Source organism: Varanus komodoensis, unplaced genomic scaffold, assembly GCF_004798865.1.
Source record: "Varanus komodoensis strain SLA01 unplaced genomic scaffold, ASM479886v1 scaffold8, whole genome shotgun sequence".
Classification (NCBI taxonomy): Eukaryota; Metazoa; Chordata; class Lepidosauria; order Squamata; family Varanidae; genus Varanus; species Varanus komodoensis.
In genome coordinates this window covers 25818748-25842721 of record NW_025336481.1, presented here as the reverse complement: position 1 = coordinate 25842721, position 23974 = coordinate 25818748, and the positions used below count along the sequence as shown (strand labels likewise).

General features: G+C 40.3%; 1 protein-coding gene across 3 annotated transcripts in view; it reads left to right on the top strand.

The window, feature by feature from the left end:
* TMTC3 (transmembrane O-mannosyltransferase targeting cadherins 3) overlaps positions 1–18478 on the top strand; it is a 29479-nt gene extending 11001 nt beyond the window's left edge. For all 3 annotated transcript variants that reach the window (XM_044455301.1, XM_044455300.1, XM_044455302.1), the window contains 10 exons: positions 40–155; positions 3457–3629; positions 4972–5224; positions 7873–8021; positions 11625–11745; positions 13072–13183; positions 14018–14121; positions 14400–14569; positions 15208–15434; positions 15812–18478. In XM_044455301.1, the coding sequence (XP_044311236.1) occupies positions 40–155; positions 3457–3629; positions 4972–5224; positions 7873–8021; positions 11625–11745; positions 13072–13183; positions 14018–14121; positions 14400–14569; positions 15208–15434; positions 15812–16632 (2246 nt within the window). In that variant the 3' untranslated portion in view covers positions 16633–18478. The remainder of the gene's footprint in view (positions 1–39; positions 156–3456; positions 3630–4971; positions 5225–7872; positions 8022–11624; positions 11746–13071; positions 13184–14017; positions 14122–14399; positions 14570–15207; positions 15435–15811) is intronic.
* Positions 18479–23974: the final 5496 nt, after the last annotated feature.

Sequence of the window (23974 nt, the reverse complement as noted above, 5' to 3'; positions counted from 1 at the left end):
TATACAGGCTTAACAGTCTGTTTATCTCTTGCCTTGCAGTGTGGACTCCTATTGCAATGACTGTGTTTCTTGTGGCCGTTGCTACATTATGTAAGGAGCAAGGAATAACAGTGGTGGGAATATGTTGTGTCTATGAAGTATTTATAGCTCAAGAGGTAAGGCACTTTTGGAATCCAGTTGTATAAGCTTGAGGTTATGCCATGAATTTGTCAGGAGATGCATTTGCTGCAGTTTGAATACTTCATCGTAGTCACTTGTTAACATTTGTGATGACGCACTAGGGTCACATGGCTACTAATTTTGTCAAAATACCAGCCTTGCCATCCAAATGTTCATGGCAGTGTTGGACTGAAAGGTACTTAAAATCTTCTTTGTGAAAAGCCAGAGTGCTTGAATCATACTGGACTGCCGCAAACACCAAGGTCTATACCATGCTCAATGCACCAGCGATACTCAAAGGGTAATAACCCCTGTCTAGGCATTACCATAGTGCATTCCCAGATCATGATGGATATCACCCTAAAAATAATAAAAGAAATGCTAGAGAACTTTTTCAGGCCGAAGAATGGCATGCACCAAATTAAAAGCGTTCCTAGTAGTATATTCACTGTAAGATGTCTCAGCTCTCAATTATCTAAGCATTATTCAGACATTTACCAAAGGAAGGTCAAGTGCAAGTGGACCATATGCCAGGAGTTCATGCTCCAACCCAAACCCTCCACTCCCAACTTCCTCATGCAAGTAAGGTCTGCAAGAAATGTGTCCAGCTGATCTACTCAACTGGGAACCCTGGTCTACTAGGGTAGCCTGCTTGTACTGCAACAGTGGTCAGCCAAAGGGTATTACTGCACCCTTGGCAGACCTGTTCTGTCAGCACAAGGAGGTCAGGTGTGGAAGGATGGGGCCAGAGCATGCATCCCCAGCTCCCTCTGTGCTTAGGTGACTCTTCTTCAGCAAAAGCCTGAGAAGGACTACCAGATAATAGCAACCTAGCAGTTCCCACCGACTACCATTACTTCATTGTCCCAGTACTGCTGCATCATAGTGAGAAGCAATTCAGTGTTAATTTGGATGCCCTTCAGAAATTCTTTAACTTGCAGTAGTACATCTGCAGACAGCTTTCTTGGTGCCCACCAAGCTGCCCTGCCTTCCCACGTTTTTTCCACATCCTTTGTTGTTTTTTTGCTAGCAGCTGGGATTGCTGTGAAACAGGGTCCCATTGGTGCTTCTGTTGAATGTGATGTGGCTCATATCGACTCATATTACATTGTTTTATCCTGTCCTTATTTATTTATTATTGTGAGCCGCCCCGAGGCTTCGGCAAATGGGGCGGCATAGAAGCCTTATAAATAAATAAATGGCTGAGACCCCATCTCTGACCTCTGTCTATGCATGTTTCCTTGAAAGTAAGTTCATTTTTTTCCAGATATGTTTGCCTCGGAACCACAGTGAAGCACTTGCTTTAAGACAGCCACTTAACGAAGTTGAACGGCATCACTTCCATTCCAGTACTTCAACAGAATATTTGATTCATTTAAGTTCCATGCCAACCCAGAATTCTGGGTTGGGCAAATCTAAATTTCCTGGGGCAGCAGAGTGCGTCCACAGATTCTTGAAACCTATTAGACTTTCTTCTGAAGCAGTATGGAAAAAGCAATCCAGTGTTCACCATACTCAGCATGCAAAAAGCTGAGAAGAAAGCCAAATTCTTGCAAGCTGATGAGCAATAGAAGTGTTTTCAATTACAAGCTGGCAGCTTTCTAATTTCCTGTACTGAAAGTCTTGGTTGTGCTTGTTTTTAATCAAAGCTTAGAAGCTATAATTGCGTTACTTAGCAATGAGAAACACAATTTAAGTCTTCCAAATTAAATTTAGAAATATACTTTTTCTAAAATACCTTGTCATTCACAAGTTAGTCATTTTACAAAAGAGGGATTATTTCTGTCATTTTTAGTGATTAAATACATTACATTGTACTGTCCGTGCCATGCAAGGGCATGCTGGTTGATTTTTATAGGCTTTGATAGTAAAACCTATGGGGTGGTGGATTGGATTATGGGTTGTACAGTCCCATTTCTACTCATGTGGTTCATTTCTATCCATGCTTCCTTGAAAGTAAGTTCATTGTATTTCAAAACATGTTTGCCTAACAGTTTGCAACCACGGCTAGGTTTAAGGAATAGTTGAAGCATATTATCATCATGTTAAATATATTGTTCATACATAGAATATGAATAGCTTAATGAAAAAGCAAAATGGTCTCTTTTGCTGGTATATGCCATATATGATAAAACTAACAGGGGTCATGATCTAATCAAATTCAAGCATTTCTGTTCCATTGATTGAACAAAAAACTGCATGCTTAAGTATATTTTACTGAAATAATTTAGACTTACCCAGCACTTGGCTTTGGATCATGCCCTAAACTGTTTAATAGTTTAGAGGGCGAGTAGGTCAATGAAAGGTCTGGCTTCATCTATTTAACATGAATAACTTGTCGAATAAAGGAGGCAGGAAAGATACCTGGGCTCAGCAGTCCTGTGGCTCTCAGCATCTGGGCTTCCATAGCATGGTAGAGCTCTCCATGGCAGTAGACAGATCTTTCCCTTCACACACACTTCCCGCACTACCCAGTTTTTACAGGAGACTTCTGTTCGCAACTGTGATGTTGTGAGCACAGTCTCAGGGAGAAAGCGGGAGGGGCATGTTGGTAGGTAGGGAAGGAAGAGAGACCAGGATCTGCAGTTTCCTAAATTCTTTCTGTTGGCCGCCTGCTTACCCAAGGGCTAAATCAACCAGACAAGCCAAGAAGCCCTTCTAGATACAAATGTAAAGAAAGTGAGGAATAACAAGCATCTCCAGCTTCTTCTGCCTGGCTTCTGCTCACAGGGGTAGGATAGGCAAGGGGCTCTGACCTCAGAGCTCTCTGCTGAGCTACAGTCCCTTCGGATTGTGCTCTTCGTATTGCAGTCCAAAGCTGCTGCTGTGCCAGGAGCCTCAACATGGCTCTCCCCTGGGAAGTTTGCCAAACCTTAGGAATACCTGAAATCAAAGTTCCGTAGTGGTCCAGTAGTCCTGGAATCTTTCTCCATACTGGCCTGACAGGATAGCTCAGCCGCAATAGTCCTCAGGAGGTGAGATCTGTAGAAACAGTAACAAAGCCATCGTTCCATCTAGTGAGACTCCACTCATGCAGCTGTCACGGACTATTCATCATACTGTACAGTACACACTTCATGCTGCTTCTTGCTTTTGTCTGTTTTCTTATGTTTTATGTCTGCTTTAGCTCTGTGTGTCTTTTCAGGAATCGCAGAACCATAAAGTGCTCTATAATTTGAACCAGTGAGAAATATATTGATTAGAACAATGGCTAGACAGCGGCTGTTAGGATGTGTGATGAATGGTGCTGGCAGGTGCCTTTGTCTGAAAACTGTAAAATGTTGTTTCATTTTCTAGTATACCTTGCCCATCCTTTGGGATACAGTGTTCCAGATTCTCCGAGGCAAAGGCAGCATCCCTTACTGTATGCTCCAAATGCTGTTGAAACTAATAGTTCTGATGTTTAGTACACTACTTCTTGTTGTGATCAGAGTCCAGGTGATTCAGTCACAGTTGCCAGTGTTTACAAGGTAAAATCCAGTGTTATAATCTGATAATGTGTTAGCAGAGTAACATTTCCTCTTGGGTAGCTACAGCCTGGTTTTATTATAAAGCCATTATTTTACTGTGTGTGCTATTTACCTGAAAGCAAACTGTCTCACCTTTTTTTCTGCTCTGACACTTTTAATTAGGGTTTATGACACTGTAATAATGTCAGTTCTTTTCATATAGTACTGCATTGACTGGAAACGTGACAACTAGCTCTTTTAGACAGTGAATGTGTTGTAAATGGTAGTTGAAACACAATTACCTGCTTTGCACATCATGGCAACAAATCAGGGTTAATTAACCCATGATTTGCAAGTAATGCATGAACAACCTCTGAACACCCTAACCATAGGGTAGTAGCCTAAAACCATAGGTTAAACAACCCAGAGTTAATGTGTGAGTAGTGGCTAGGCTGTCATCCCTACAAGTTGTGAGTTAATTAACCAACAATTTGATGCCCTGACATGCCAACCTGCCCAATTAAAAAAGATAATACCCATTAAAGGAGTGTTTCCAGTAAAGCTGTCCACTTTTACCCAGTGTTGTACAGTGTGATTTCAAACTTGCTATTGTTGGGAATATCTGCATAGCAAAAGTGTGCTTCATAAAGGCAAAAGGAAGTGCTGCTCCTGTAGCTCATACTGTTGATGCAGTAAGAGGGATCTTGACCAGAACAGCTGCTTCCATTCATGGATGGCATCAAGATCTCATGGCAGTTCATGCTAAAGTAATTGCAGACACTCTCGTAGGGGGAGTTACTTTTGCTATTTCCTCTTTCTCCTGCAGTGCCCTGTGTCACCTTCCATGCTGCTATAGAGGGTTCCCCTACCTTTCCTAATTATTTGCCCTTAGATTTGATCCCACTCTGAAGTCCTGCTTCCTTCACATTCTTGTAGGTTGTCTGGCACTGAACTGCAGCAATAGGAAATGCTGTTTTCTGTCATGGATCATGGCTTATATTTATCAACCATGGCGGAGCTTGACATAGGTGAATCATGAAAGGTAGTGTTTATGAAGCCCTGTTGAAGTCTTTTCTGGTTTATTCTGGCCTTTTTGTACAAAATTATGCACTGGCCTGGAGGTCTTCCACCCCTCCAAAGTAGCTTTTCCAGGGCTGTGGGAGACTTCTGGAAGGGAAGAAGAATCTGCAAAAATAATTCCTTCCTTTCTTCTGGGTAGGATCATGCTGTTCATAGAATTCTATTCTTTGAACCAAATTCAACTCAGTGACTTTACCCCAGAATGCCCTGTTCAGCACAGTGTTGTGGGAATGCTTGCTCACTAGGAAAGCTACACCTGAAATGTTATTTTTTAAAAAAATAGGTTTGATAACCCAGCCGCTGTGAGCCCCTCACCTGCAAGGCAGCTGACTTTCAACTACCTCCTTCCTGTAAATGCCTGGCTGCTTCTCAATCCTTCTGAACTGTGTTGCGATTGGACAATGGGCACCATACCATTAGTGGAGTCTCTTCTAGATGTGAGAAACATTGCCACCGTCACCTTCTTCTGCTTTTTGGGAACGTTGCTTGTCTTTAGCCTCCGATATCCTGGGGATTCCTCCAAGACTGTATTAATGGTAAGTGCTGTCTCACAGTGAGTTGGAGTTGAAATATTAGAACCAAGCCCATGGCCAAAATTGGCCTCAGAAAATTGCTTTCACAACCCTTGCAAATATATATTTTCTGTGCAGATATCTTTCTCCCTATTTGAGTTCCTATCTCCATGAAAATATAAATATATGACAATATTTCTCTTAATGGAATCTTTTTTGCAGGTTTTTCCCATACAGAACTAAAGTGTAATACTGTTTTAGATATAATGCCAAACACTTCCAAGGTTCTTGAGTGCCATGAAATGAGGATGCGTTAGTATATATTGAACATTATTTTTTAAATGCCACTTAGATAAGAGCATAGAAACCAAGTTGTCATCGTCGTCATCATCACATTACATTTATATACCACCTGTAGCCAAAGCTCTCTGGGTGGTTCACAAGGTGCAAGTCACCCATCCAGGTTTCAGCCCAGCCCAAATGTGCTTGCTTTTCAAGACTAAGCACTTCAGGCTATATGGAAGCCATGAGAATACTAAGACAGGCCACTGGCCCTTCCTGCCTTGTGTTGTTGATCCTGACTGGCAGCAGGTATCTAGGGCTTCAAGCAAGAGTATTTCCAGCCCTACAGGATATGCTGCATATTGTACTTGGGACCTTTTGCATGCAGTGGGCTTTGTCTATTCTACCTCCTGTTGGAACACCCCGGGGACTTCTGCAACCTAACTCTGCTACTTTAAAATCATTGGCTATTGCTCAATATGTGCCCATCCACCTTAGCAATTTTGCTTCTCTGAAGTTCTTTCCTAGGGAACCAAAGACATTGCCTTATTCAAGGTCAGTTCTAGCCTCCCAGTATCATCTGCTCCCACAAACAGTGCTTATCTAGGGTCTCAGTGGGTTCTTTCATATCACTGGCCTCTTGCTCCTTGATTGCAATGTAGATGGCAGGGGTGAAACCCAAGACATTCTGCAAATCATGCCTTGTAGCATTGGGCTTTGATTCAGAAGTTACCTGTTCCTCAGGTCAGTGTATGTGGGCAGGAGATTGTGGAGTGGACTCGCATGTGTGGCAAAGCAGAAGCCTTCTCTATGGGCTAATTTGGCTGCTTTGGAGGAAATCCCAATGTATAGTCTATTGCAGCCTTCCCCAGCCTTGTGCCTTCCAGGCACATTTGGACTGCAACACCCAGAATTCCCAGTCAATGGCCCTGCTGGATAGAATTCTGAGAGCTGCAGTCCAAATGCCTCTGAAGGCCACCAGGTTGGGGATGGCTGGTCTATTGTGTAGCTAATATCTTTGTGCGTGTGCATGGAAATTGCAATCATCCATTCCTGACTTTTTTATCATCACTCCCACTAGATCCTAATGTTTCTTTGTGCCCTTGAACACTCTGGCACATTGAGCTGCATTCGTTCAGCACTCAGCAAAAGTTGCCAGCCATCTAACATGTACATTGTATATCTGTAGTTAAGATTTTGTGGTACACTGTATTTATCAAGAGCTTATCTTCCTTGCCATATCTTTGCCCATTTTTTGGGCATATCTTTTAACTTAGTAGCATCCTGCTGTGCTATGGAATTTTGTATCTGCAGAGTGTGCCTCTTGGCTTATCAGCCCCTGTAATATATTTACACAGTGTGGGCTGTATCAACAGCAAAGCTTTGTGCCAGGTTACGATAACAATAACTGTAGCACCAAGAACATAAGAGACATGAGGCTAGGATAACTTCCCTAAATGCGCATACTTCTCCCAGGGATGAATTAAAACACTGCAAACAGCAAGAGTGCTAGATTTACTTGTTAAAGCTTTCTATGCCACAGAAATGGTGTGAGAAATGCAAACAAAATAGAAGCAGTCCCTGGGGTGACAATCTCTGAATAGACATGTCTAGCAGTCTCGATCATCTGAAGAGTTGTGAGATTTTTCTTCCTTTTATTTTGCAGCTTTCTTAACTGGTCAAAATTCCAATAGAGCCCAAATAATGTAGGGCTGCTGTTCTTTATTTCAAATTGAATCTGTATATTCCCAATTCATTCCACCCTCCCTACAGGCCGCAGTCCTACCACCAGTCGAAAACAAAACCACATGGCAGCTTGCTATCAAATTGCAGTGGTGAATCATGAAAGGACTTTCGAAAGGACACATTTACCTCATTTACAGGTTAAATGTATCCATTTGATGTCTCTGTAATGGTTTATGGCCAAAAATTGACAGCAAACCTAGAAGTGGCATGTGGACCATGTGTTACCTATTCTTGCAGCGCACTTTCGTGGTTGGTTGAAGTTCTTTGTGCCGAAGCTGATAACCATAATTTTCTGATCCAGATGAATCAGAAAACTGGTTAATTAGCTGCTTCGGCACAAGTTTGATTTGGATGAATAGGCAGCTCTTCTCAGCACCCAGAAAACAGACTTGTTCCTATCTTGGCTTAATTGAACTGAACTGTTTCTCTGACTTTGGCCAAAGTGGTGTAATTAATAGGGATATGTCCTAGGAATAAATCCAGCCGTAGAAATTTAACCATACTTCTAAGCTGAAGCTTGTATTTGAGCTGTATGGGAAAGGTGCACGCACAGGTACACACGTGTGAGTTCCTTGTAATAATTGTTTAAGCTTTGGGTTACTAGTTAGTGTCTGTGTCTTTCTTTCTTTCTTTTGCTTTTTTAGGCACTTTGTTTAATAGTGTTGCCATTCATACCAGCATCAAACCTTTTTTTTCCTGTTGGCTTCGTAGTAGCTGAACGAGTGTTGTATGTTCCCAGCATGGGATTCTGCATGTTAGTAGCCCATGGGTGGAAAAAGCTCTCAAGTAACAGGTAGGTTCAAAGTCACTGCTGGCGGGAGGGATGGGGTACAGATGGTAATTTTGTTTTGATGTTGTTTGCATGGCACAGTTGTTTTGGGTGGAGCATTCGGGGAAATGTAAGCCTTTTTTCTGTTTAGACATGCATAATCTCTTAACTTGCTTCACCATCTTTTCCATTAATGTAGTCAGCAAACCTTAACTACTCCCTTTTGATATTGCTTGTCCGTTTGCAAAGGAATGGGAGAACATATTTTAAAAACTGCTTTCCTTTTTCAACAGTAGGTGCTAGTGAATTGTAGAAAAAAGATCTAAGTGCACCCACTCCAAAAGAAGCCCCACTGAGTTCAGTATTTCAGACTTTAAACAACACTTTTGAATGTATTGGATTGGGATTTGGGAGATCTAGGTCCTGGTCCAGACCAGGCCAAGAAGCTCTCTGGGTGATTCACTGAGTTTCAGCCCAACCTGCCTCTTTGGGAAGTTATCAAGATAAAAATGGAGAGAATTGTATTGTGGAATATAAATACAATAAATACCCTGAAGTTTCTCATTCCTTGTTGATAAAGTGATCTATAAAACTTTTTCAAATAGGTCCTGTTATAAATGTAACCCCATTAAACAGTATAAATGGTATAAAGCAATCTGAACGCTTGCATGGAAATAAAAAAATTTCCTGCTGGCTTCCTTGATTTTTACAGTTCACAATAGGTGAGAAAAACATTACTTGTTTGGTACTTGAGTGCTTATGACCCAGTATAAATGAAACTTCATGTAATGTGGTATACAATCTTTGAAAAATCTTGTTTACTTTTCTGAATTTTAAATCGTTCAATATTTATTTATTTATTTATTTATTTATTTAAAGCATTTCTATGCCGCCCCCATTGCAACAACGCCTCGGGGCGGCTCACAACAATATTCATGTCACATCCGATCATAAAATTTACTTTACAGTTAATTTAGCATTTCGTTTTTGGAGCAGGGCTGGTGTAGGCTTTGGCAGTCACTCCAGAGACTCTCTCAGAACTTTTCCTCCCAGCAGGGATCAGCCTGGGAGGACCCAGTCCCATAATCCCACTGGGAGATTAGCACTATTTGCATCACTCGTCCTTGGAATAATGTGAATGAGCCCCGTCCCCAGAAAGAAACAAATGCCAGTAAGACCTGACGGTGCCCATTGCCATCTGTTTCAGTCCCTTGGCTGATGCGCGATAACCAGGATCAAGGTGAAGCAAGGAAAGAAAGGAACAATGGCAGCATACGCAGGCTTGAGGCAAGCAGGCCTTGGTTAATAGGTAGCTGCAAAGCCGTTTTTCAATACTTTGAGCAGGCACTACACCTGCCCAAAACCTTGCAGCTTCCCTCATCTAAATTGAAATACAACGTGCATATCAAAAGTGCCTTCAAGGAAAAAAAATCCTGTTTGTATCAATAGAAAGATGAAGTAAACATACTGCATGCTTGGGCAGGGCTTCTCAGTTGATTCAAAGGGGGAATGTGAAAAAAAGATCCTTATCTGCTCAGATGTGCACACTGATCTCCAGGTCTCGGGGTGTGTGACTCCTACTTTCTCAGGCAGGAAGCCAGATGTGTTTTCAACATCTCTCTTTGAAGTAGCCGCAATCACTCTTTCATAAAATGTATTTCGTGTGAAGTCATTTGTTACAGATTACTAATGATGCTTTTCACTACCCTAAGCTAATAATTAGGCTCACTTCATTTTGTATCAGAGAATCAAATGATTGTATTTGTTTCTTTAGGTTTTTTTGGTGTGGAATGAAAAATGAGAACAAAGAACATGCAAATTAGGTTCATCTAAGGTGAAATGGTTCCAACATGACTTAAGACATTCTGAAAAAGATGCCTTCAACTGCTGATTCCTATCAACAAAACACTTTTTAAGCCAATGAGTTGTCATGTATTGGATAGCTTAATAGTGTTTTATTGAAGGTTGCCATTGTGATATCAGGCATTATCAAGATAAAGTAATATGTAGGAATGTAAAAACAATTTCTGTCAGCCTTAATGGATTTAATAAGACATAGAACAAGTCATTATTTTGGGTTGTTTATTTCTTTTCTCTGATCACAAGGACAGTATATATCTTACATGCATCAGCAACATCAACGTGTACATCAAATTTTCTCGACAGTGTGGATTCCAGGTGTGTTGGTGCATGACTCCAACCATCCCCCTAGTCATCAAGATATGTGGTTGGGAAAGGTTGATGTGCATAAACACAGACATCAGCATGGTATTTCATTTTTCTTTCTGGGACAGATTTCCTTGCCTTTGCAGAGATTCAGTGCATGTGACAACTCTTGAACCTGTGCAGGAGTAATTCAGTGTGGTTTTCATCACTGTTTACCCACCCTGATTCTAGTCTTGTTCATTGATGTCTCTTTGCTAGCAGTTGCCTTCGCACATGAGCACGGTAGTAGATGCCACACTGCTCCCTTCTGGTGGAACGCATTGGTTTGATCTTCCCTTTGCGAGGAACACACTGACTTTGCTCTTAACATCCACATACACTGGATTGTGTAACAGGACAGTGTATTACCCATTTCTGCCTATACATGGCTAAGGCTTCCTGCCCTTTGACACTAAAAGAAAACTGAAATCTGGGAAAGCTGACCACAATTCTCTGTGCTGTCACTTTCCCCTTTTCCATGAAATAGTAACACAATGTCTGAGAGATCAGATAGTATTTTCACTCATATGCAGGGTCATGTCAGAAGAACCAGACTTCGACACATCACATTTAGAGATCATTATCCCTTGGGTAGGACTTTGGGGAAATCCAGCTAGCCGTCTCTGTACTTCATTTTAAGTGGCATTTCTATTACTGATCATCTAACTTATATTTATTCATGCTTTTATATATTTTTATATGCCTTACCAGGAAGAAGGACCCTTCATGGCAATTTATGAAATTAAAAACATAGAATACCAATGGCATAAAGAACAGACCATTCAGTACTGGCAAGAAAATAGGAGCTGATACAAAGACAGTGTGATGCACATAATAAAGTTCCTGAAGAAACAAGCACATTGACCCCAATAATGCTTCCAGTTTATAAATATCTATACAACTTTTCAATTGTATTTTAACAAATGTGTAGAAAGTAAAATATAAAAATAAAACATAATTGTATATTTTACTTTCTTAAAATATAAACATATACAAACACATATACAGATTTTCAAAAAAGACATTTCAGTATAGAATGTCCTCAGAATACAACTATGTAATATTTGTTTATATTGTCACAAATGTATGAAGAAGCAGCAGAGCCTACTGCCATTTATTTCCGATTTCTAAAATGAAACAAATCAATATGAATACGCACTGGTGCCTGTTGTGCATCCTTCGCAGTCAGTTAAGACTATATGACTGTTGAACTTTCGAGATGGAAGACTGTGGGGTTCTAACTGAAAAGAGAATAAATACATAAATCAGATTAGGGATGGCTGAGAAAACAAACTGGGTCCATATGAATTTAAACTGGTAAGTGTTGGTGAGGAGTCAGGGGAGGAAATATTATTAGCCTGGAATGGAGTCCAAAGTCTGGGATTGCATTAAGTAGATTTTCTTTTTTCTTTTTTGCAACAGTGTACTGAGAAAGCTGTCCTGGATTTGTCTGTCGGCAGTGCTTTTATTACATGCCTTAAAAACATTGCACAGAAACTGGGATTGGGAATCAGAGTATACATTGTTCATGTCTGCTTTAAAGGTACAATAGTATGATTAAAACTTTCCATCTTACCATGCTGCATTCTTGAGAGCAAGTCATGTTCACCACATTCTTTTGGTGGCCTTTCCAAGTAAGACCATTTGAATTGTATATCAAAAGTACATATAGAAAAATAAGGCCATGCAAATTAAATTGCAATCAGAACTCTTAAAGTTGTTTGTGTTGGAGATATCTACATTTTAACAAGTAAAGTCAACTGTAGGAATGAGAATAATGCAAATCACAACTAGAGGACGGACGTTTAGAAAGGAAGTAGATGATGAGTCAGCATTTCCAGACACACATCAGGGGTGTGTAATGCAGTCTCCCTGTGATGTGCCACCTTTTGATTTTAGCAGATTATTTATTTTATTTATTTATTTATTAAAGCATTTCTACAAAGTTATACAAAGTTATATTATATATATACAAAGTTATATTATTACAAAGTTATATGCTGACTTAAAGCATTTTGCAGCACAAGCATCTGGGGAGACACATGAGTGAGTTTGTGTAATCTGCCATGAGTTCATTTTTGTATATCAAATTCTGCTGATTTATTTCTAAATTGCTTATGTTCATTACATTCAATTCCATGCATGGAACTCTCATATATTCCCCACACAGCAAATCAAAGAGGCTGGGGTCAACATTTAAGCTCCAGAAGAGTAGAAGTGGCAGCAAAGGCAGTGAAATGTCTTTTTTAGGACAACTAGTCAATCAGAAAAGATGTACATGCTTTTGAAATCTCCAGTTCTCTTCAGCAGAAGGATGCTTCAACCAGTGGTAGCAGTGGGGAGAAAAGAAACAGCTCACAATAGTGAAATTCCAGCATCTTCATGTTTGGGGTCTGAAGAAGAAGTGGGAGAGAAAGAGGTTGCAGATGTTCAAATTAGTTTGCAGGGTCTGTGATGGATACAAGTTTGGGTTGCACACTTGTTCCTTTAGGGCTACTAGGAACAGGAGAGGCAACAATATTGGCTCTTTGTTCATATAACCTACACAGCCTAATCTGAATGTGCACAGAACCTTCCTCCCCCACTTCATCTTGAGAGCATGCCAATACTGTGATCTGCATCAAGTCAGGAGGTATTTCATTATCCATTCTCCTGTTTTCTATCCAAGCCTACTTTTTCAGACATTTTGGCAGCTAGATCTTAAAAGCTTACACATTTTTGTGATCTAAAACTTGGCCTCATTGCTTCTGTAGTAGACTAACACAGATTTTGAAGCTTTGGAAAAGGCTCATCATTTAAAAGAGAGAGTGTGTGTGCATGTGGTCCATGTGTGTGTGTGTGCGCACTTATATTTGTTTTCTGTGCTTAGGTTAATAAGAATAATGCAAAACTTTGGAATAATGTGGGTCATGCTCTAGAAAATGAAAAGAACTTTGAAAGAGCTTTGAGATTCTTCATACAAGCCACCCAAGTACAGCCAGGTAAGTTAGAAACAATTGTCTGTAGTGTTAGGCCAGATTATGAAGGTGGTGTCAAATCGCGTACCAGATACCAGGCTCTGCCCTTGCACAATAAACTTGTATAATAACATTGCACAAATACCGCCTATGGGGACATGTATACTTTTATGAAAATACATATGTATAAATAATTTGCTTATTTACATCACCAATCAAACAATGCTAATATTTTTTAAAAAAAAACTGTTGGTGAAAGGTCTTTTTACTGTTTCATTTAGTCATTGCTAAATTGGGTGTTACCTTTCAGTGCTGACTCTTAGAAACTGTGGCTATCAATGATTACAAATCAAGATGCCTATACACAATATCCAGTATCAGAGACAGTATGCCTCCAGATAAAAAAAAAATTTCAGGTGGAAAAGCTTCTGGAGAGCTTCTACCATTAGTCAGAGTGAACTGTAGTGGGTTCAGTAATAAGTAGCCCGGCCTGGGACAAGGTGGCATCTGATGGAAAGGCAGATGTATTTTTGCAGCAAGTTCAAAGCACTTAAGAAATCTGGGCACTTAACACACATGTTCAAATATCCATAAACAGCTAAAGTATTATATTGTAAAATGTTTGCAGTAGTACTTTCAGTAGCAACATTAGTTTATCTGGACTACTTTAACAAACCAACCTGGTAGATACTTTGGAATTCAGTGTTTTGAATCTGTATGGTAAACTGGATAGATTGTGTCTCTGGTATTTCTTCAGCTGTCATTTAAGATAGTCATGACTCTTCAGTATTATTTCTGAGTCAAATATTTCTTAGGGGGAAAAATGTATATACATGATGTTTATCTTTAAATCTGAAGATGATATTGGTGCCCACATGAACGTAGGAAGAACTTACAAAAATTTAAACATGACCAAAGAAGCTGAAGCCTCCTATTTGGTTGCAAAATCATTGATGCCACAGGTAAGTAGTAAGACAGTTCTTCAAAATTCCTTTTCTTTGACAGATTGAATCAAATACCATTGTCAAGACACTGGGTTTGGGGGGTTTTTTCATTCAAAAATTTTGTTATTTCTTTGCATGCCTATATACTGAGCATGCACTTAGGGTAGGACTTAATTCAAAATATCTTTGCCTAATTTTAAACTGTTTTTTTTTAGTTGTTTAACTGTGTTTCTGATTTGGTAAGGTAGCCTTTAATCAATGTCTTATAAGTCTGATAACATTTTTTCTGCTGTCAGATTATTCCAGGTAAAAAATATGCTGCTCGCATCGCCCCTAACCATCTGAATGTTTATATAAACCTTGCAAATTTGATTCGAGCAAATGAGTCTCGCCTTGAAGAAGCAGACCAGTTGTATCGCCAAGCCATTAGCATGAGGCCAGATTTCAAACAGGCATACATAAGCAGGTATTGCTGTTGAAATCTTTACTGCATCCATGAATGTAACCATGAACAAAGTAGCATGCTGCTGAGGGGGAGCTGCATCTTAATCTGAGACCTCTACTGTACTAAGATCTAAACTACAAGACGAAAAGAGGCTTATCCCACTCTGACCTTGGCCACTATTCAATTTTTAAAACATTTGAGGGCCACTTTTAATGGTACAACCCTCTCAAGCTGGCTGACATGATAAAAACAATAAAATAATTATTATAGAAACAAAACATGTGAATTCCACATTAAAAGCCTAGTATGGAAGCTCTCTTACAAAAACCCTTTTCTATAATCAGGTTGTGTTCTCCTCCTCCTTCCAAACAAGCTCAAGAAAAGAGGTTTTCCATCTAGGTCAACGTTTACCCCAAACCTGCTGCCAAACAGGTGTGTTAGACTGCACTTCCCATCATACCAAGCTAAGGGATAATGGGACATGTAGTATAATACATCTGGAGAACATTGGGTTGCAGAAGACTGTTCCTGTAAAGTTATCACCACAATTCACTTTCCCCTACTTTCTTACTGCCCCTTTTGGTGCAGCTCAGACCCCAACAACAGGCAGGAGTGAGCAGACAGATGGAAGCAAAACTCAAACTTTGATTCTTCAACAGGGGTGAACTTCTTCTAAAAATGAACAAACCTCTGCAAGCGAAGGAAGCTTACCTTAGAGCTCTCGAACTGGATAGACGCAATGCAGATCTCTGGTATAACCTGGCAATTGTTTACATTGAACTGAAAGAGCCAACAGAAGCTCTCAAGAACTTCAACAGGGCATTAGAACTGAATTCTAATCATAAATTAGCACTGTTCAATTCTGCACTGTTGATGCAAGAATCCGGTATGTATGTTCTTTTACAACTAGCAGGCATGGAACATCTACTATAATTATACTACTATAATCTTGAAGTGTGCATGTGTGTTTATAGAAATGGGTGCAAGGGTTGCAGTCCTGCACACTTTTACCTGGGAATAGACATGCATAGATTCTACTCTAAATCCCTTTAAAATAAGCACAAACAGGAAATTATATGTTGGTTCAGCCACAGATGGTGCATTGAATGCATTTTTTTGCAATGTCACTACACACATAGTGAATCCAGTCTTGGAAGTCATTCCATTTGGATTTACTACCAAATCTTCATAATATTTTACCTTAGTATACATATATCTATAAAACTGGGGATAATGGCATATTAATCTGTTTTATGTTTCTAGGTGATGCTAGACTTAGGCCTGAAGCTAAGAAAAGACTTCTAAATTATATAAAAGAAGAACCTCAGGATGCAAATGGCTATTTTAACTTGGGTATGCTTGCAATGGATGACAAAAAGGACGCTGAAGCAGAGACATGGATGAAAAAAGCCATAAAGCTACAGCCAGGCTTCCGAAGTGCTTTGTTCAACTTGGCACTTCTTTATTCTCAGACTACACAGGAGGTGAAGGCTTTACCAGTTCTGGAAGAGCTTCTGAAGTACTATCCTGATCATACCAAAGGTTTGATTCTGAAGGGAGATATTTTGATGAACCAAAAGAAAGATATAAAAGGAGCTAAAGAGTGCTTTGAGAAAATTCTGAAGATGGACCCTAACAATGTACAAGGAAAACACAACCTGTGTGTAGTATATTTTGAGGAACGGGATTTATTAAAAGCAGAGAGGTGTTTAGTAGAGACACTGGCCTTAGCGCCACATGAAGAGTACATCCAGCGTCATTTAAGCATAGTCCGAAGTAAAATTGCTTCACTAGGTACAGGAGAAGCGTCTGTGATTCCCCCTGAGAAAACTGTTGCTATGGAAGAAAAAAAAACTCAGTCCAAAAACTTGAAAGGGGCAAAAAATGATGTGAAAAGGACTCAGACCACAACTATCCAAAATAGCAACAAAGGACAGAGCAAACCCAAGAAACATGTGGAGAAAAATACCACAGACAAAGAGACAAAAAAGAAGTCTACAAAAGAAATAAAAGACATTGAGAAAAAAAGGGTTGCTGCTCTGAAAAGACTAGAAGAAATTGAACGTATACTAAATGGTGAATAATTCCTTGGGTTTTCTCTAATACAGGAGGTTGACAGCTATTTCCAAGGTTGTTTGTGTGTCCAGTTTAAAAATGACTGCTAGGTGCATTTTGAATTTGAAATGAATATTGAAATATATCATTAAAAAGGCTGTTTTCATGGTACAAAGAAGTAATCTGTTAGGAAGTCATGGATCTTATTCAAATATGTTTAAGGAATTGAGTATTAGTGACACACAGGTATTTTCCAGCAATGGAAGTTATAAATCTGATACTAATATTAAATTGTGCCAGGGAGCAAGTCCAACTGAATTCCACCAGTACTTGCTGAATCTTGTGGACCTGGCTGCAGATTACTAGCAACCAGATTACTGGCAATTGGTTCTTTGTGTGCTCAAAGAATTGCAAAATGCTAGAAGGCAAATTTTAAAAGATTACCTCAGGTGTGGTGGTTTCTAACATGACATTAAGGGAATTCTCTGGTTCTTGTGCTTTAAGATTGCACATTTAGTTTGGAAAACTGACTTAATTTCAGTTTACTCATTAAATCATTGAAGTTTATTCTGACTACATGTTACTCATCATGCCCACTTTTTTCATCTGCCTCCCTGAAATTATCAGTGTTCTAGGATCAGGGTTAATTAGCAAGTACCATTTACATTAGGTATATGTGTGCATGCATTTGGTAGTTTATTCAGACTTACATGGATCACACTAAAAGTACAGTGGTTCCCTAAATCATCTGACATGGGGAAACCCCAAAATGATGCTCTTGGACACTCCCTGCCCTATTATATGATTTTTTGAAACCTCCTATTATTTTAGAAACCAGTGTGATTGTTTCTGAACAATTCACCCATCCTGCTGTAAGGAATTAGTTGATGTGAAACTTCTGGGTTTATTTCCCTACTTTTTTAACTGCTGGAACTGAAGCAGGGTGCGGGGGGGAATCTTTATTTTTCAGTTAAGTAATCCATATGGGGCATCCTAAGTTTGTCACTGATGAATTGATTCCCTGGTGTGGTAAACATAATGAGTGGCAAGCTAGCACTATATTTTTGCAATCAGTATAATGGTAATTTATTTGGGAGAATTTAGACAACAGTCAGCTGTTACCAGTAAGTCTCTGCTGTTCAGGGCAGTTCTAAAGAAATTAAGCCTGCAATCCTGAGCACACTATCTTGTGAATAATTTCCACTGAACTTAATTGAGAATTGCTTCTCACATGCAGAGGCTCCCAAATTCAGTTTCTGAATTTCCAGGTATGGCTGTGAAAGGTGCTTGTAGAGCTACTGCTGGTTAGTATTGACAATACAGTGCTAGATGGACTGATTCAGTATAAAGCCACTTCCTGTGTTCCTAGTGGAGTTAAACCATAAGGTTGGACTGCAAGCATTCCTCTTTGCTTAAAATAACTTCTTGAGGGATGCTTCATATATTTCCTGCTGAAAAATCATTTCCAAGTAGGAAAGACTGTAGATTACTGTGTGGACAGTTAGCAAGTTGTATGCCAATCACGCTCTCTTTGTCTCTTGCAATCTCTACCCACCCCGCACACACACACAGGTAATCTACAGAAAGATTACATGTTTCTGGTTTACGCACAGATTCTATTCTATTTCCAGTTGGAAAGGCTGGCTTCTAGTTTAATTTCAAACACTAAATGTTTTATTTTATCAAACAAGTTGTGAGGTTGTTTTTTATATATTTATTCTGTCTACTAAAATTCAAAATGGTTTCCACTAACAACTTGTCTAGAATGAGTTAACTTTGTTCTTTATGTGAAATATGGATTGATAACTACTACATTTTTTATATCTGTGGCTATGCATATTTTCTCCTAAATATATTGTTGGATTGCCTAAAATGTTTCTTGAGTTTTTTGTTATTTTTACTTCTCAGGTCACCAAATGAATTAAATCCTGGGAGCGCTAGGAAAGTTTACACTGACCAACAATTTGTCTTCTATTGATTCTCATTTTTTCACAGAGAATACTTTAGTATGTTTCATATGAGTGCCAAAACAATCCAGTCCAAGCCCAAAAATGTGAACCCATTCTTATAAGCCAAACAAGAATTTCAAGTTTGTAACATCTCAGTTGTGAAGTTCAGTTGTGAAGTTGTGATCTAGGCTCTTTTCTTATGGAGGTTATGTGCACGTGCATTTTTGTAGAGACTTTTCCCACACCAGCCGATCATGTTGACAGTAGTAGAGAATTTCTGCTGTGACCAATTGGAAGTGATGGGGTTACAGCAGACTGCAGGGCTAGGCTTGTGACTCCCACGGTTCACACATTCTGCCAATGTGTGAACCTCCCTACTAGCTTCTACACTGAGATAAGTTGAGATTTCTTTTATTAATTTCAACTACATGCTCAGGAAGCCATGGTTAAACTAGGTGTATTCCATGCAAAGTGTGATATTATATAAATTGAGTATTTTCATAAACTTTGCATTTAAAATTGGGGATGTCTAGTTATGCAAACAAGCTTGAAAGGATCTGAATATATGCTCCATAAGCAGAGGATCTCCAGTTGTCACAGATGAACCTGCAGCACCCTGAATAATTCCTTGTTTATTTCTGTGAAATCTGTTTTGTCCTAGAACCTGAGCTGGGTGGGGCTGTAGAAGAGAAAGAGGCAACAGAAGGAGTCAGTGCCCATAGTAGGGTCTCCAATTCAGGAAGGGCTGGGTAATCTCAGGAGCAGCAATCAACTCCAACCCTCCCAGGGTCCCAGCCTGAATGCCCAGTTAGTGACACTCCCTTTCCCTCAACCATCAATTGTTAGGTCATTTCTCAGCAATTGTGCATGCCCCCCACCCCATTCTAAAATCCCTTTAAAACCTTAGCTCCTGACAGCAATAGCTATATCCTACAATATAGGATAAAGACCCCCCTCCAAAAAAATTCCAGCTTTCAGGCTGACTGCTCTCTTGCCCATGCTAGGCTTCTCTGAGCCTACTTGTCTTAAAACATTAGGAGTGAGGCTACTATAAAAACCCATCTCAGTTGCAAAACGTATCCTCCCAAGCCCATTGTCTTGGTAAACTTGTGGACAGTTCCTCTGCTGTTTTCCCTAATTTTCTGAATGTGGTGCTAGTCTTTCACCATTTAGCTTCATTAGATGTGACTTCTGATATTAAAGTGGAGAAAGTCTATCAGCTTTCCCCATACCATGCATCCCCCTCACTTTTATCCTCTAAGCTAAAACCTTCAAAAAGGGAGAGTTCCCCTCAACACTGTTTGCCCTTTATCTTCTTCACCTCTGCCCATGTTTATATCTAATTAATTAACCATTTGCAAATATCACAAGCATCTCGAGTTTTACTTTTTTGGCTTTTTAAATTTGTCTTCATAACATTAATATCAACCAACCAGGCCCTAGGAGCTGAGAGAAATAGTTTTCCTGGTAAGTTTGACAAATGCAACATTTTGCAGACGTCCTGGCAACTTACGTTTCAGCAACATCAAGCACACACAAGGCTGAAAACAGTAACAACAGGAAAGTTATTGAAAGAGCTGGTGTGTTGCAAGATACAAAAGTGATTTGATGTGAGACGGTTTACCTTGCTTTGCAAGTTTTCTGAAAACAGAAAGGGAGCTGTGATACAGTAACTAAACTTTGCAGAATGGGTAGCAAAGCATTGAAAGGGTGCTCAGCTGTACAAACCAAGAAGAAAAGAGGGAACTTAGAGGTGTTGGCTCTGCATCCTCCTGCACAGCCTGGCTTGTCCCAGGCAGGCATAGAAAAGACAAGGGCTCAGAGATCAGAGACCTCTATCAATAAGGATTGTGCCCCTACAGTAGTTTGGCTCTGACCCAGGGTTTACAGCAGAACTTGGTCTTGATGCTAAAGATACTGCTAGAAAAGGCTTTATTCTGTGATTGCTCTGAGTCATTCTGCAGTAGGAAACACCCTAGAAGACAGAATGAAGATCCAGGGCGATTTTGATAAACTTGAATGCTGGGCTGAAAGCAACAGACTGAGATTCAATAGGGACAAGTGCCAAGTCCTCCACCTAGAAAAAGGAAACCAAATGCTTGATGCAATCCAAGATGGGGAATAGGCTAAATAGGAGCTAACAATGTGCTTCAGCTGCAAAAAGGGCAAATGCTATTTTGAGATGCACTAATAAAAGTATTACTTCCAAATCACTGGAAGTAGTAGCTCCCCTATACTCTTCACTAGTCAGATCTCATTTGGAATACTGTGTCCACGTCCGGGCACCAAGATTTACAAAAGATGCAGAAAAATTAGGGTCCAGAGGAGAGCAACAAAAATGATCCAGGGTTTGCAAACACTGCCCTATGAGGAGAGACTGAGGAGGCACATGATATCCCTCTATAAGGCTGTTACAAGAGGAAGGTCAAGATCTTGCTGATGCTACAGTATAGAACACGGAACAATCAGTTCAAGCTGTGACTCTCCAGATTCAGGCTAGATAACAGGAAAAGTTTCCTCACTGTCAGAGTAACATGACAGTGAAACCAATTGCCTAGAGAGGTGGTGGGCTCTCCTACACTAGAGACATTCAAAAAGAAACTGGACAGCCATCTTCGTGGGATGAAGTAACTTGGTGCCCTGCAACAGCAGGGGGTTGGATCCAATGGCCTTCTTGGCCCCTTCCAACTCTTCTATGATTCACAGATGTTTAGGAAGGGATACTATGGCTAGACATTGTCATCTCACATTTGTAACCCTCCTATATTCTCCCACCACTTCCAGCTTTCTTAACAGAAAAAGAAATCCATTAAGGAGAAAAAAATGGGATGCCTTGATAGCACATAAGAACCTCTAACTGGAAGTACCCTAAAGTTTATTTTCCCTAAGTTTTTGTCCACCATCACCCACACACTGATATGGTGACTGGAGAGGGGCTTCAGGTGTTTATTCCTAGTTACTTGGCTATGTAGGTTTAAAGGGTGAATCTTTCCAGGCAGCTCTGCATCTTATTTAATACTGTGGTGCTGGATAAAAGGGAACTGTTAGAATTGAGCCATAATAATACACTGTTAACTTGTGTTAAACTTCCTAACTGTGAGAGCAACATGACAGTGGAGCCAGTTGCCAAGAGCGGTGGTGGGCTCTCCCACACTAGAGACATACAAAGTGAAACTGGACAGTCGTCTGAGTGGGATGGTGTGACTTGGTGTCCTGCACCAACATGGGGTTGGACTCAATAGCCGCCTTGGCTCTTTCCAACCCTACTATTCTGTGGATCTCTGAATCTAAAAAAGAAACCACGGGAGAACTGACGTCTGTTAAGCTATCATAGCCAAAGTACCTCTATTTTTGGGCTTACTCATGTACACAATAGAGCAGATCAGAGAGAGGAAAGCTTCACAATTCTAGGAAGCACCACATTGTTCATGTAACTTTGGGTTTCTAAATGTTTCAAGAGCATTCTCACCTTTGTTTGATTTCAATTATTTGTCATCACATTGTAATTGTGGAGTCATAGTGTTTATAAACAATATCTTTTGTCAAGGCTGCAAAAGAAACATCTAAACAAATTACAGAGAGTGGAGGCGGATTACGAAAGCAGAGCTCCTATTCATGGTGTTTGCTGTTTGAAGAAAATTAAATCCCTTTAATTTTCATCAGAGACCTAGAGAGAGCAATGGACACTTTTTAAGAAAAGGGGGAAAATCCAACAGTTGAAGCAAATTTCCTGATGCCAGTTTTCAGCATAGCAGCTTCCAGTGTGTGGGAGGATCAATGTGTAGCTACTAAACGAAATAGCAATTGTGAAAATTCCAGAAACATTTAATGACTTTGCTACAATTGTTAAAAGTGTGCACCCTCTCATTAGCAGTCAGCAAAGGTCTGAATATAGTATCTGCAGAAAAGCAGGGGTGTGGATGACTGGAGGAAGCAGGAACATATAGAGAGTAAACTGCCAAACTGCTGAGGTGAAAAAGGCAGAGAATTAATGAAGACAGAAAAATAGATTCATGTTGGTAGATCACTGTACATTACTGCAGTTAAAGAAACAGGCAGCAAAAATACCAAAATGATTTAGGCTTCTCTTCTTCATGACCTCAACAACAATGTAATTTGGGTAATTTGAGAGGGGGAGAACCCAGAACAGATTTTGCAGATGTTCTTCTTGAATACATAGGTGAGCATCCACCCGGTGGTATACCTTGGATTTGGAAGGTGTATCCAGAGAATAGTAATAGAATATTCAAAGCAATGCAAAGACTTGGAGTCATTGCACTTCAGCCCCTTCTCTTTTAAAGCATCTTATGTCTGTACAGACCAGCACCGACTTCCGTTTTCTGAGGGCCATTCAGCAAGCCAGCCTTGATGGGGATCTTTGTCAGCACCTGCTCTTGCTCCTTATCCTCTTTCTCCTTGCTGCTCCCATTTGCTTGTTCCACAGGCAGAGAGTCAGTGAGCCACTGAGCCTTGGCACCTCCTGCTTCTCCTGACCACCATCATCTGAGCCAGAGTGAGTGGCAGGCGAGCAGGCAGACAAAGCTGAAAGTCTTGTTCTTCCTTCATATGGCCTGAGCATATGCCAGGAAGGGGGGTCATGGACCAACTGTGGGACCTGGTGAGCAATCACTCTAGCCATGCATAGCAGGAGATCTGGCACTGGGAGGTGGTTGTCATATTAATAATTATGCTGTGTTCTGGCTCTTATTGCAGCCAGTTTTGGTGGTTGCCCTTTCAGCCCTCATTCTGGTCTTCAAGTGCTACTTTTCAGTGCCAGATCAGTGAAGGTAAGGCCTCTCTAATCAGCACTTACTTTAAGAGTGGATGAGGCAGCCAATCGGGCATGTATAAATGATATCTCCCAGTTGTGCCCACTGGGCCAGTGCATCATCAAGGTAAATTGGAGGAATAAGGCAGGGGATTGCTGTGGAATTCTATCTCTTCTATGAGTATCTCTTCAGGCTTCCTGTTCTTCTGCAGTAATTTAGAGTGTCCACATTTTGTGTTTGGCCTGCAGAACAAAATGGGGATTCTGCTAGTATAGCGCCCACCCTATGATCTATTGGCCTGCCTACATGATATAACAGAGGCTGTCTGGAAGAGCAGCTTTTTCTGGACCTGGGAAATCCTAACAGTGGTAACTGTTCCTTTCCTGGCAAGGTCCTTGCACAGGTGACTGCCAACCAGTTCCAGGTGCCCTTAGATGAGACAGATTCTCTAGAACCATCTCACTTGAGGTTCAGTCTTGGTTTTGGCATGGAAACTGCTTTGCCTACTGGCCTATGTTGGGAGAAAGAGTGCGACCTGGTTGTTACTCCCGGATCTTTCAGCTGCTTTTATTACCATCAGCCAGGGTATCCTTCTGGGACAGCTGCCTCAATAGAAGTGTGTATTTGTGTGTGTGTGTGGAGCGTGGACACAC